This window comes from Microplitis mediator, chromosome 8 (assembly GCF_029852145.1).
Source record: "Microplitis mediator isolate UGA2020A chromosome 8, iyMicMedi2.1, whole genome shotgun sequence".
Classification (NCBI taxonomy): domain Eukaryota; kingdom Metazoa; phylum Arthropoda; class Insecta; order Hymenoptera; family Braconidae; genus Microplitis; species Microplitis mediator.
This window is the reverse complement of record NC_079976.1, coordinates 21,457,940-21,472,400: the sequence shown is the minus strand read 5'-3', so window position 1 is coordinate 21,472,400 and position 14,461 is coordinate 21,457,940. Positions and strand designations below refer to the sequence as shown.

At 30.4% G+C, this 14,461-nt stretch overlaps 1 protein-coding gene across 3 annotated transcripts; it reads right to left on the bottom strand.

Annotated features, from left to right (window-relative positions):
• Positions 1-6,510: 6,510 nt before the first annotated feature.
• On the bottom strand, positions 6,511-11,717 carry LOC130672946 (uncharacterized). 3 transcript variants are annotated; one of them, XR_008990799.1, is made up of 6 exons: positions 11,476-11,717; positions 9,489-9,552; positions 9,123-9,415; positions 8,877-9,028; positions 7,379-8,812; positions 6,511-6,957 (listed from the first exon to the last, which is right to left on the bottom strand). XR_008990799.1 is itself a non-coding variant. In XM_057477762.1 (5 exons), exons 1-5 carry the CDS (start codon positions 11,633-11,635, stop codon positions 6,742-6,744), a joined length of 885 nt encoding a protein of 294 aa, XP_057333745.1. In that variant the 5' UTR covers positions 11,636-11,715; the 3' UTR covers positions 6,672-6,741. The 3 variants fall into 3 exon arrangements, 2 of the variants coding, with proteins under 2 accessions (XP_057333745.1, XP_057333746.1); XM_057477762.1 differs by lacking the exon at positions 7,379-8,812 and having other exon boundaries at positions 6,672-6,957; positions 11,476-11,715; XM_057477763.1 differs by lacking the exon at positions 6,511-6,957 and having other exon boundaries at positions 7,379-8,803.
• Between the last annotated feature and the right edge of the window lie 2,744 nt (positions 11,718-14,461).

The window sequence follows — 14,461 nt, the reverse complement described above, 5'->3', positions numbered from 1 at the left end:
TATCCAGTCATGGGTGGTTTTACGCTGCTTCATATAGCAGCTTTCATAAATCATCAAAGATTGGTGGTTGATCTGCTCCGCCAAAAAGCTGATGTGAATTTAAAAAGTCAATACTGGGGTACAGCTCTTCATATTGCTATTATAATGGAGAACCTGGTTATAATTGAAAGTCTAATCAACTATGGAGCAGACGTTAATACTCAACTAATTGCTGACTCTGGTTTGATCCATTTCCGGTATGGTGATTGGCAAAATCAAGAAGAAGTTCCTAAGTTTTTATCAAAAGAAGAAGATGTTGTGATTAAGATGTTGAAAACTTATGATCTTTGTTTTGGAAAATCACCGTTACAAATCGCTGTTGATCGAAGAAATGAAAAAATGGTAGAGTTACTTTTGGAAAATAATGCTGATCCGAACCTGAATACTTATAATTTTGAATCACCACTAGTCTGTGCTATTAATAAAAGAAACTTGTCAATTATAAAGCTTCTTCTGGCATACGGTGCGGATGTTAATAGTGTAACTGGTAATTCAGAAAAAAGTGCTCTACATATTGCTGTCCACTCCGGAAACCGAGTAGTAGTAGAATTGATTTTAAACCATAGTATGGTTGATGTAAATATAGTGACAGTGTTTAACTATTCAGCACTTCATTACGCATTTTTCGCGCCCGACGATAATATCATAAGACAACTTCTTAATGCTGGTGTTGATATCAATATAAAAAACGATGATTGTCAAACAGCATTTGCTTCAAGACTTAATAATTCACAAAAAGTTAAAGACACAATTGCTGAACATATTGCTAAACTCAGTGCGGCGAATTTTTATGTTGATAAAGAAAATTTAGCAGTCGTCGATATTAGCAGTGAAAAATTTTGTGAATTGCGCGATCGGTGCCTAAGTGAAATTGGAGAAATGAAGAAAACATTTATTGGTGCGAGTAATGTTACATTTTATAATGTTTTATGTAATAAATGTGGACACAAAATAGCTTTAAGTTTAAAGCATGTTAGTGATAGTACGATTTTAAATTTGAACATTCAATCTCTTTTTCCACTATACGGTGGAATGATTACGTATCGTTTAAGAAAAGCATTAGGACGGAAAAAATTGTTATCCAATGCTACTAGTTTAACTGATGATATTTTCGATGCAGTCCAACTTCCAAATACTTTTACGAGGGGTATTTTTAAATTACTGACTAATGAAGATTTAAAAAAATTACAATGAAATATTTATAGGAATATTTTTAATTAATATTGTTAAGTTTGTAATAAATTAGTAGTTATCATGAGTTAAATTACAAAATCATCAAATTGAAACATTTTTATGGGTGTAGTGTTTATAAGTAAAATTAACAAGTTTGTGATGTTCATTAGTAGTAATGTAAAATAATTACTTATTTATTTTTTTCATTTTAATACATATATTATGTACATGACATAAATGTTTCACTTATCTTATAAGTATGTAATTAAATCGATTAAGTTGTATTTTTTTTAAGTTCTTTCATACAAAAGAAGTAAAGTCATTGTAAATTGAAAAAAAAATTCTAGTTTGGTATGAAAAATCAATATTTAATACATAAGTTATTTTTAATAAACGCGTAGTTCATAAGTCGTAATTTTGAATTGTAATTATTAATTTAATTTGTTTATGTATATTAAATCTATGAATATTGTATGTATCAAAAATAAATTACTGTGTATTTTTAATTGTGGGTAATTGTAACAATTTATTTTAATATTTAATTATTTATAATTTTAATTACTATTGTTTATTTTTTTAATTTTTTTTCGTTGTTCTCTAAGTATTTTAAAATGAAATAAGTAAAGTAAAAGTAGAATCATTAAAAAGAAAAAAAGAATAATTAAATTTTCATTTCAAACATCACTTTTAAATAAATATTCAAAACTTTTATTAGTAAAATTTTAAATAGAAATTGCAACGGATGTAGTATAAGTTAATAAATAATAATCTGCGATAGAAAGTAATCATAAGTTTAAAGTTTAATTTATAATAATTACTTATAAATTGAAGTCTCCATTGACGATTTTTTTTTTTTTAAATAACAATTAAGAACGAGCTTGCTGATTACAAAGAAGATTTTAAAACAGGTAAGTGCGAAGTCATATTAACAATCTAGCTTTTAGCTCCATCCGCTTCACAGAAAAAAATAATAGACAATAATTGAAGTTCAACTTCTAATTATTTATGTTATGTTCAATAACTAATGTCGTTTCAATCAGTAAAATTATGATTTTAATGTTTGAACTGCTATAATTAACAGTTAATCGTTGAAATATCCTGCTTGACTATTTTAAATTACTACTTAAATCTTAAAAAACTACAAGACACTTGTCAAAAAAATGCATCTGTTATTAATTTCTTACGTTCTATTCAGTAATATTTACTGAGATTCGGTCTAGGCGCGCTGTTGACGAGAATCTCAGTAATAATTACTAATATTTTTTTTCCGTGTTTCATTACCTGCATTGGAACTTGAAGGTTCAGTCGCGGGATTACCATCCCTTTGAGTTTGATGTGATTCATTTTAATGTCAAGTTCATTATTGGCGGCACTCATTAGGGCTCAGGTAGAAATTTACCATTGAATTTGTTTCCAGAATACCTTCATGTTTTGAATATGGATTATCGTAATGACAGTTATATACAAAAATAAACATCGTTTATTACTTTGAGGTTTGAATGCGGATCAATTTCATTTACTATCCTTTCCTTGGTTTTTTTTTCTCATTGACTATCGGCCACGTGCCACCTCTCTTAGGTTATAAAGATAACTCATAAGTAGTTCTTAGATGATTTTTAAAATTCACTTATTGAATGAATAGAAAAACTTCAAAAAATAGTATACTCCAACCGGCACAGTATTTAAAAAAAAATCATAGCAGCTAAATAGTCCGATCTGAGAATTTTTATTGGTCAAATTAAGTCGAAAAATAATATTTAAGAAAAAAAAATGTTTTCGAATTAAGAAAAAAAATAGAACGAATTGTTTGCCTACGATCGGATTGGTCACAAAATTTTCTAAATTCATCCAAGTTTTTTTGAGAATTTTTTCATAAAAATCGAAGGGGGAATACATTTCGAAAAAACGTTTTTTTTTGTTTAAAACTTAAAATAAACCAGGAAGGAATTGATTAAGAATAAAAGCGTATTTTTTTTTTGAAAGAAAATTCAAAAATGAAGAATTTGAAAAAAAAAAACGATCCGATTGGTATATTTTTTGCAAAGTTATAACCGTTTCAAAAAAAAAACCTCGTATTTTGAAAAAAATCAGTTTCTTGGAAACGAGTAGTCAAAAAAATTAAAAAAAATTCATGAGAGCGATTTTTATCAGCCTCCAAAACATATAAATTTTTCAAAAATATCGGAGGGGGTGACCTCAAAAAGTGGTCGATTTGGTATGGAATGCCCCATATACATACATACACTCGGACATCATTCTGAAAATAGTCAGAATAGCTTCATAGGACCTCAAAACGTCGACATCTGATGAAAACTCGACTTTCGAAAATCGGGGTAAAAACAATAACTTCCCAATTTTTCGAAAATCGTCGATTTTCCTAGCGGGAAGTTAAAAAAATGAAGTTAAGCAATTATTTTTGAATGAATCTGATAAAATTAATACTTTATGTGAATGGAAATTATTTATAAAATCTCATAAGTACTCGATAATATTTTATAAGTAATAGCATTCTAACTAAAACTTACAAAAACTCATACATCACATAGCTTTTAAATTAAAATTAAATCTTTTAAGTTTTTACAAGTTAATTCGATTATAGATTTTTTTACTAATTCTCATAAAATTTTTATGAGAAAATGGTCTGCATTTGTCCATGTGATTCCTGATTCAGTCTCATAAAATTTCGAAGAAATACATGTTGAATATTTTCTCATAAAATATGACAAATATTTTATGATATTCAATAAGATATTATCTTCTAGGATAACTCTCACTAAAACTTATAAATTCTGAAAATTTCGTATAAAAAAATAATCTTAGTGAGATTTTGTAAGTATTATAACATCGGAATTCGCCTGATCAATTCTTACTGAAAATACACTAGAATAAACTGTAACAATCTTATAGAAGTGAAAGTACTTATTCAATCTCATAATCGTTGGCGGAATTCGAATCACAAAATCTCATAAATTAAAAAATCTTACTCATTCTTTTAAAAATCTAGTACGGAAATCATGATAGGAAAACATCAAAAGCTTTGACTCATAGATTCTCATAGAAATTCATATGAGAATTTTTTTAAATCTCATAGATATTTTCGAAGCTCATAGATTCTCATAAAAATATTCAATATCTTATCAGAATTTATGAGAACTTTTCCGCAGGGATTTTGGGATCTATGCTGGATAAGTATAGAGGAAACCATATGGGAATCTACTTGAAAACGCCATGTGAGAACTCACATAGAAATCTAGGCTAGATTCCCATATGGATTATTTTGATAGCTCCCGGGAAAAAACCAGCGTTCATGATCAAGCATGATTCAGGCAAGACCAAGCATGGTCGAGCATAAATCGTGCACGGTTAACCATGATTCATGCAAAGTCATGCTTGATCATACAAAAAAATACAATCAAAATCCGATCGAGCTTTAATCGGAACTAATTGAAGTTGTTAATCAGGGATAATCAAATATTTTTGATGAAAAAATTTAAATTATTAAACATTAATTTTTGTCTTGACGTTAGTAGTTAAAATTTTGATCTGATTAATAATTAAAATAAATCTTTTTTTTCAACAAATAATTAAGATAGATTTAAGTAAAAAATTTTTCTTTTAATTAATTGAAGCATTGAATTAATAGCTTCTTGCGAAATTGAAAATAATAATCAATACAATTGCGTTTGTTATTTTTTCAATTCATATTTAAGATTAATTTAATTGCTAAATTTGCTTGTAATTTATAACTAGAATTCTTTTAATTCGTTATTAAAAAAAAATCTAACAACCACATCGAGATTGAATTCAAACAATATTTTATTTTTTACAACCCTGAGTTTTTCCGATAGCCAATAAGAAAAAAAAAACTGAGTTTTTAAAAGATGTTAAGAATCGTCGTAACCGGAATGAGACAGGTCAGCCTAGTGGACAGCGGTTGTGCTTCATAATACGACGGTCGTGGGTTCGAGACCCGTCACGGGTAAAATTTCAATAGTACTTTTCAGCCAGTAAACATTAACTATCCATCAATACTAATAAAATAAATTAATTTAAAATTGAATTATCATCATTTTTATTTTTTTAATTTCCCGCTAAGAAAATTGTAAATTTTCAAAAATTCGGGAAGTTATTGTTTTCACCGCAATTTTCGAAAATCGAGTTTTCATCAGATGTTGACGTTTTGAGGTCCTAGGAAGCTATTCTGACTATTTTCAGAATGATGTCCGAGTGTATGTATTGAGACAATGTGAATTGTCTTTCATCACTCTCAGCCTTGCGGTTCCCGCTTTGACCCGTCTCGTTGCCGTCTGACGTTGATGTCATTGTGCCGTGGTCACATGACAACTCGTTACGTTGACGCAGGCCTATTAGGAAGAGGTGGGGATAGTCAGGAGGCGAGCCCTATGCCCAAAAATAATCGGTCACGACTTCGATCCTGGATCCGTTAACGTTCAGACGTTATTAATTGTTATACTTGCGATATTTTATATTTTGTAAACCGCATAGTTTTCCTGGAAATTAACTTGCAAAATAGTATTTTTTGTATTGTTTACTAGTTATTAATTATAATTAAATTTAAGTACATTGAAAATATTATACGTTACCGGCGACATATTCGCGGTAATAAAACTAAATTAAATAATAAAATCAGTGTACGATAAGGAGTTATTCCACGTGGCCACTACTGCGTATCCTGCGTTCCAGCCAGGACCACTAATATTGTATTCTGCGTGAACCGTTATTGTAAGTAATTGAATTTATTATAATTGGCAATAAAATTGCACATTGTCCTAATAAATTCCCTATTTTATTCATCACCTTATTCTATCCCTATTTTAATATACTGGTGGGATTATTTAATACGATAAAGTAATTATTTATTAAGTTAGAAATAATAAGTAAGTCAGCTGTAAGAAAGCAGCATAGAAATTATCAGCCGTGAGGTAAGTTGATAAGTCTTTTTTATACGTTGCCGAGTTTGAATAAGTGCGGGTCTTTGCTTTACATACACTCGGACATCATCGTGAAATCAGTCAGAATAGCTTCCTAGGACCTCAAAACGTCGACATTTGGTGAAAATTCGATTTTCGTAAATCGGACCGAAACCAATAACTTCCCGAATTTTTGAAAATTTACAATTTTCTTAGCGGGAAGTTAAAAAATCTGAAAACCGCCTGACCCTGCGGGCCAGCCCCAAAACTTCCCGCTATTTTCGAGCTCAGGGAGCTTGGAAACATCATTACTTGTAAATTTTTGAGCTCCTCGAGCTCAAAAATTTGTTAAGCTGGTAAAACATACCTTCACTGCAAAATTATCATTTTTGTCCGACGATATCTTTGGAACGAATCAATCGCTTTGAACGTTCTTGGTGGCAATCGAAAGGGCTCACCAAGAGTTAGATCTGATTATATTTTGTAGTAAATCGGGCAAGTGGTTCATGAGTTATATGCAAAAAACAAAACGAAAAACCGAAAAAACAATTTCATCCATTTCGGGAGAAACATTACCTTTATTTTTGACAGTGTTTACTCACTGTATCATATTAAAAATATACATTAGTGATTGATTAATTGATGTTCGTTGAGGAGATAAATCATGTAAACTTCCCTCTAATACGTCATATTTGTTTGATCTATTGTCATTTAGTGAGTGATATATTCGGTAGGCAATTGTCGCTAAGCCAGTTTGTATATATTGACTTGGATCATTTTTCAGTGAACATGCAATTGGACTTCCCAAAAAACTCTGGAAAACAACATACACTTCGATATATGCAACCAATAAATCTTTACATAAGAGGTATTCCTACCCGCTAATTCTCGCAATAAAAATTCTTACATAGACTTTGCACAAAAATTGTAGAAACTTGACTTACGAACTTGGATATAACGATTTGTTTGTGGGAAATGTATATAGGAATCTGGGTTTCTGTATGAGTAATTTCTATAGAATTCCGGGGTATCTGGATTTCTACGTTGATCGTCTTTTGATGCGCGTATATGAATAAAATAGCGATTAATATTCTTATAGAAAACCATATGAGAATCCATACGAAAAAGAAATGTTGGAACCCATATAGGAGTCTCGACTGGAATCCCATATGGATTTTGTTAATGGGAACTAAATAAGGATTCGTACTCCAGAAAAAGTTTATAAAACGACATACGTTAATCGTGGATTGGTATCAAAAACTTGACGCTCTTTGGCAATTATCCTCATTCCTAATCCATACCTGATTCCCAGATGGATTTTGACATGATGCATATTTCGATGGAAAACGATCATAAAAATCCACATGGGAATCTGTATTAGATTCTTATAAGGACTTGGTATGGTGTGGATTCCTCTAGGAGACCCTGTGAAAATTTATACGCGATCAATGCTGGATTCTTATAGGTAACTATATGGGAATCGATCCGAAAACGCCAAGTGGAAACCCGTATAAGAATCAAGGCAGGATTCTCATATGGATTTATTTTTTACCTTAGATATTTTTTAATAGCTTTAGATATTTTGTTGACTATCCTATAGGTTGGAAGAAATACAAATCATTTTAAATTATAATAAAAATGAATTAAATCATATTTTATTGTTACTATTGTAATTTAATCATCTTTTGCATCAAAATTAATGCAGAAATTAATTTTATATTCATTCAATTCAATCATTTTAGGTTAACTACACGGAGAAATTTATGGTAACCATCACAAAATATTATGAGAATTGTTCGCATAATGCATGGTAACCGGTTTTTTTGAAATGTTAATTATAGGAACGGCACCCATATATATTATAGTAATCATTACCATATTATTATGGTAACCATCACCATAGTATATGGTAACCATTACCGTAATATATGGTAACCATTACCGTAATATATGGTAACCATTACTATAATATATGGTAACCATTAACATATTATATGTTAACCATTACCGTAATATATGCTAACCATTACCATAATATTATAGAAACCATTACTGCAACATTATGGTAACCATTACCATAACATTATGGTAACCATTGCCATATAATATGGTAACCATCACCATAATATATGGTAACCATTACCATAGTATAATGCGAACGATTAGCATAATATTATGGTAATCATTACCATAATTCTTTCACATGCGATATAAGAACTGTTACCATAATGATAGGAATTGTTCCCATACTTATGGGAACTTTTCCCAGAAAGTATGATCCTATATCCCATAATTCCAAGTAATCATTACCATAACGGTATAGGATGATATTTCATAAACGTACCAGGAACGGTTACCATAAATTTCTCTCCGTGTAAAAAATTAAATTTCATGTAGTGCCTTTTTTTACCAATAGCAGACTTTTTATCTTACTATTCGATGCAAAAACTATTTGTAACGTATTGAGTAGGAACGGCTTCCGACACTTGTGTGTTGGCAACACTAGCCTAACGGCTCGTTAACCAATTACATTCGTTGTCGAATGCATTTTCTAATCAATTTGGTAATAAACTATTATTTCATCATTCGTTTTGAAAGAGATCCAATTTTTCGACCCGACAACAATTCTTTGGAAAACGTTCAAGATCTTATTAGATTTTCTATAAAAACTTACATAGAAATTTTACAAGAATTAATAGGTGGGGAATTCAGTGGTTAAATAAAAAAACTTACGACATAGTCCGTCGAATAGTTCCCAATAGTCAAAAAATTTGGACATTGATAGAGAAAACAATCTACATCATTGATTAATTTTTTTCCTTCATTTTTATCTATTTTAAATCCTCCTTCATCAGGCACCAAGCGATATTGAACTGTGATAGGTACTAATTTATAGATTTGAATAAATAAATTAATTTCCAAATCGGCGTTCTAAAAGTTAATGGAAAAATATAAAATGAAGTTAGTATTGCATGTTACCCCAATTAACGTGTTCATATTCAATTATCCAGTGATAAACGAAACAATTATTTTTATCAATATCATCAATATTATCATCATTTATCATTGGAATTGTATTTATTCTAAAGGTCAGTTCAAAAGGTTCATCCAAAAATAAAACGACCAAATCAAGATCCCTGATGTTTTCTTTATAAACATGATTCGGATAAATTTCCTCTGTTCTTCTGGACTCACATGATTCACGATTTACTTTGTCACGCCACCCAGTTATCATGCAATCAGTCACAGCCAATAAATTATCAACATCGTGACTGAAAAAAGTTAAATTGTCTTAGTATGAGTTTTATAAATAACGAAATTTATTACATTTTTGAATATACTGACTCAAATACTGCTTTTGCTGAGGTTAAGACAAGGTTTTCTTTTATAATAGTGCCATAACTGATACCTTGAACAAAATTTTCCAGTTTAAAAGTTAAAATAGTATATTACACACCAAGGAAGAAAGTAGAACATTCCGACCCGCGTGTGTAATTCCCTACCCAAGCAAAAGGTGAGGGTGGAAAACACGTGGATTGGGACGTCCCACCTTCCTCCGTGGTGTGTGCACAAGTTTTCATCATACCCGCCTCAAAGTTAAAATTTCTGCCTTGCTTATCCCTTACAGGAAAAAACTAATGAACACTTATGAACACTATTGAAAATTCATTAGTGTTGATAAGTGTTTTATTAGTGATCATTTATGACCTTGAGTAATCTGACTAGTGGATCTTACAACACTATTGAATGTGATTGGTGTTGGAAAGTGTTTTAGTAGTATTCATTAGTACTTCGACTAATGAATCTTGCAATACTTTTGAAAGTAATGACTGTTAACAGTGTTGTATCAGTGTTGAGTAGTCGGAGTACTAATGTATCTTTCAACACTATTGGAATTGGTTAGTTTTCAATAATGTTCTGTTAGTGTTCATTACTACTCTGGCTAATGAATCTTGCAACATTGTTGGAAGTGATTTGTGTTAAAAATCGTTTTAACAGTGATCATTTGTAGTCTGATTAGTGAATCTTACAATGTTACTAGAAGTGATAAGTGCTGACCAAGTTTCTATAGTGTTCATTGGTGATCCTAATAGTCAGTATTGCTCTACTGTGGAATTTAAATTAATGACACCTAACGCACTAATGACACTAAACCATAATGCGCGAAAAAATCAAAGCATTAGTGTTTCTCATCAGTACTGCTTAGTTTTTTTCCGTAAGTGTAGAGGGAAGAAAGTCGTTCTTTCCTTTCATGAAATCAAAAACGATACAAATTAGCGTATGCGCCATTTTTCCCAATAGAGGTAAAATTTTCAACTTTCAGTTGCAAGCTGAGTGAAAAATCGGATGCACACCACAATGGAGGAAGAACATCCCAATCTGTGTTTTTGCCCATTACACGCTGAGTTTGGAATGTCCTACTTTCCTATTTAGGTGTGTTATATACTATTTCAGCACCGAATTCATAAAAATAAAAAGACTGTATCTTGGGTTTTGATTTTCAGATTCGAATGAAAAAAAATTTTTTTTGAAGCTTTTGAGATCTACTTCGACGGCTGATATGTATAATTATCTCGCAAAAATCAGTTTTAGGAAGTAACAATTCAAGAAACAACAAAAATGATAGATGACTCGATCTAGAGCTATTCGTCCTTGTTACTTTATCATCCTTACAGAAAAGTACTAATAAACACTGTTTGAGAGCACTAACGAAAAACTATCGAACTAGTATTTTCGCGCGCTGTAACCTGATAAAAAAATTTAGATCCAATCATATATGCTCGGATTATTATTTCTACTGATTAATTGACGTTTGGTAATTTTTTTACCGATGAAAAATTATTCGTCTTTACGGGGGCTCGAACCCAGATATTTCTGCATATCATTTGAAGCCTGGTTCTATTCTGCCAACCCTACGGACATAAGTTAAGATTATTTTGGTCTATATATTTACCCAAAAAAATCTAAACAATCCGAACAATGCAAGTGATATTAATCGCGATGATTAAGCAATTCATTAATTTTTACTGTATTTATATAGAGATTAAATATTAACTTCTAAGGTTAGAGTCTCTCTCATTTGAAATACAATCGATACTGAAATCACTTTCAATGGTGATGTAGACTCACTAATCGGACTACTAATCAGCACTATTGCAGCCCGATCAACGCTTATTACTTCCCATAGTGTTGCAAGATTCATTAGTCAGATTACTAGTGATCACTAATAAAACACTACTCATCACTAGTGAATGTTCAAAAGTTTTCATTAATTTTGTCCCGTAAGGGCACTGCGCAACCTCTACAATAATATTAATAAACTATCTATTACCAATTGGTGAACTTATAGTTTCGTCAATAATAAGCACCAGCCATGGTGACTTCAAATTCTTCTTTAATTCTTCAGTTAACGGCCGATCAGTCTTTATGGCACAGCAATTAATGCATTCCATTAAATAAAATATCATAAATATTAGTAATTTTTTCATCATATTTTGTTTATTTATGCTCTAAATACTTTTACAAAGTTGTATTCGTTGGTAAACTTTAATGCTTATAATCGACTGTTTATCTCTACTTTACGTATACATCGGTTATTCATTGCCGATAATTTTGTTATTAACAGTACGATAAGTACTGAATATAATTATAGCCATTATTGTTTTGTAGAAGATATCGTATAAGTAGCTTACGTACGTTTCGAACAAGGTTACAATAACCCAGTAATTTTATTAAAGTTTTTTTTAAGAAAATTTTCTTATATTTTTTTACAGGGTGATTTATCTAATCAGTTTGCAACCGTTCGTCGGTGATAATGATATTTAAATTATGACTAATAAGACTACCCTGTGGGAAAATCTATATGGGGATCCGGCCTATATTTCTGTATGGATTCCCATACTTGAATTCATGATACAGAAACATACATTACTTTTTTAAGAAATTTCTAAATTTCCAACGTGGAAGCACTGAGGGCGCTTTGTTGGGACTCTAATTTTTTTCGGGTACTTAACTCACCTTCAATCATCTCTACACTTTTTACAGTATATGAAAATAAGTTGAAACTTATATCCTCATAAAGAGAATTTATTAATAAATAATTATAATGCAACGTACGTCGATTCCTTAATTAGACAATTTTAAAGTAAATAATTGAGTTGAGGGGAGCCCTGATGTCAATTAATTAACTGATTTCTTGTAATCACGATAACTCGCGGATAAAACGGCTAACGGCCCTAATTTTTTAACTTCGCGCTAAGAAAAAGTTTGTTGACAGTCAACTTTTTCTAGTTTTTTTTTAATTTCTCAGAAGCCATTCAAACGATTAACTTTAAAATCTAATCAGCTCTAGATCTCATGAAAACGCGTCAATTACTGCCTCATCCATGTCTATCGGCTTATTCGTTCGAGAGATATCATCTGAGACAGAAATGTTAAAAATCGGTTTTTTACGAACATCATTGAAATGACTTAATCAAACATTTCCAAAATTTAATCAGCTCTAGAATTTAAAGAAACTTGCCGATCGCTACTTCAAACATCAAAATCAGTTCATTATTTCAAGAAATCAGTGTCGAAAAGTTAAAAGAGAAACATTTTATGTAATTTTGCTCAAGTAAATCATAATATAATGTACTAAAATGTATTCAAAATAATACCAATTTTTGTCTTTATGGTCTCTTTCGATCACCCCGTACTGTAATGTAACTCATTTTTCATAGCTTCCCTCGCGGATTCGGAATTACTTCGAAATCATGGTGAAATTTCGGTGAGATTATAGTGGACAGATAGTGAACCCATGGTGAAATGACAGTGAAATCACTGTGATTTTGTGCCATTTGCTTACTGTGATTTTATTACCACCCGATGTTAATTTTATGATGATTTCACCATCGATTCATAGTAGAATCACAATAGCATTACAGTTAATTTACAGTAGTATAGCTGTAAGTTGACAGTGGTATTACTGTGTATTTACAGTGATTTCACTATCAGTTTATCCTGGATCTGCAGTGTTTCAGTCATGCTTTCTCGGTAATAATACCGTCATCATATAGTGATTTCACAGCAGTCTTACTATAGATTCTTCGTGAAATCACAACAATATCGCTGTGAATTGACAGTAATATTACTGTGATTTCTTAATCATTTAATCCTGGATCTGCTTAGTTTTCATCGGGATTTAGGGGCAATATTAAGATCCTATATTTATTGATTCAAAGATAATAATAATAGAATTAATAATAATATTATAATAGCAACAATAATCCTAATCTTGGTTTTTCAATAAATAATTTTTCTTGTTTAAAAAAATTATTTATTATCCCTTTGTACGACTTCATGTAATTTCTCTGGAGGAGAAATGCTATTTTTTTATCCTCGGTAAAGAAGGAATTTTATTTTTTTTTAACGCATGATGGGACTCGAACTGCCGACCCTTCGATTGAGAGCAGCTTAAGTCATGTACTTTAGCCCGCTCGGCCACCACACGCATTCGGAACTAAATATTTAATCTGTTACTTCATGCTATTCAATACTATATATACTCAAGACTAAGCTATAAGAGAAATTATTTTATTAAATACTATAAAATTAAATACTATAAAATTAAAAGAATTCGATATTTATAAAAAAAAAATTTTTGCCTTCATTTGTAAATCATCAAGTTTTCTTAATTTAAGAATATTTTATTTTAAATTATGATAAATAATAAATATTTACTATTGAAATATTAATCTATATGATGTTCTCTTTATTTTTTGCAGTAGTTTAAATTCAATTTATACAGTTATGAAAAAAAAGTTATTCAATTTTTTTATTTATTTATTTTTTTTCATAATTCTGAAGAATTTTACGGTCTTAAGCTTTTATAAAATTAACTAAATTAGATAATTACAGATAAAGTTTCGCTCGGAAATTCCTAAAATAGCTAAATTTATAATAAATAAAATACATATGTGCCCAAATATTTGCTAAACTTACAAATAATTATAGGAGCATATATGAAATAATTTATATTATTTTTTTTTTTAATTCCATTTCTATCGATTAATGACATTAAAAATTCAAATTTTGATTTCGAAATTGGATTAATGATAGATGTACCGTATCAGATCACTATCAAAGTAGAGTTAAATCATGGAGAAAACGCTAATAATTTGCTGTGAAAATATCATAGTCACAGTGCTAATACTACTAGGTTGTCATGAGATCACGGTAAATTCATGGTTAAACCACTATGAAATGACTGTGAAACTATTGTAAAGTCACCGAGTTAACACTATCAGATTACTATGGAATCACAGTGAATTCGTAGT

Coding starts and splice junctions, on each gene's coding strand:
- LOC130672946 (XM_057477762.1), bottom strand. CDS start 11,635: ATGATGAAAAAATTACTAATATTTATGATATTTTATTTAATGGAATGC. Junction 9,553..11,475: donor AACTATAAGTTCACCAATTG/GTAATAGATAGT, acceptor ATTTTGTTCAAG/GTATCAGTTATGGCACTATT. Junction 9,416..9,488: donor TCAGCAAAAGCAGTATTTGA/GTCAGTATATTC, acceptor AACTTTTTTCAG/TCACGATGTTGATAATTTAT.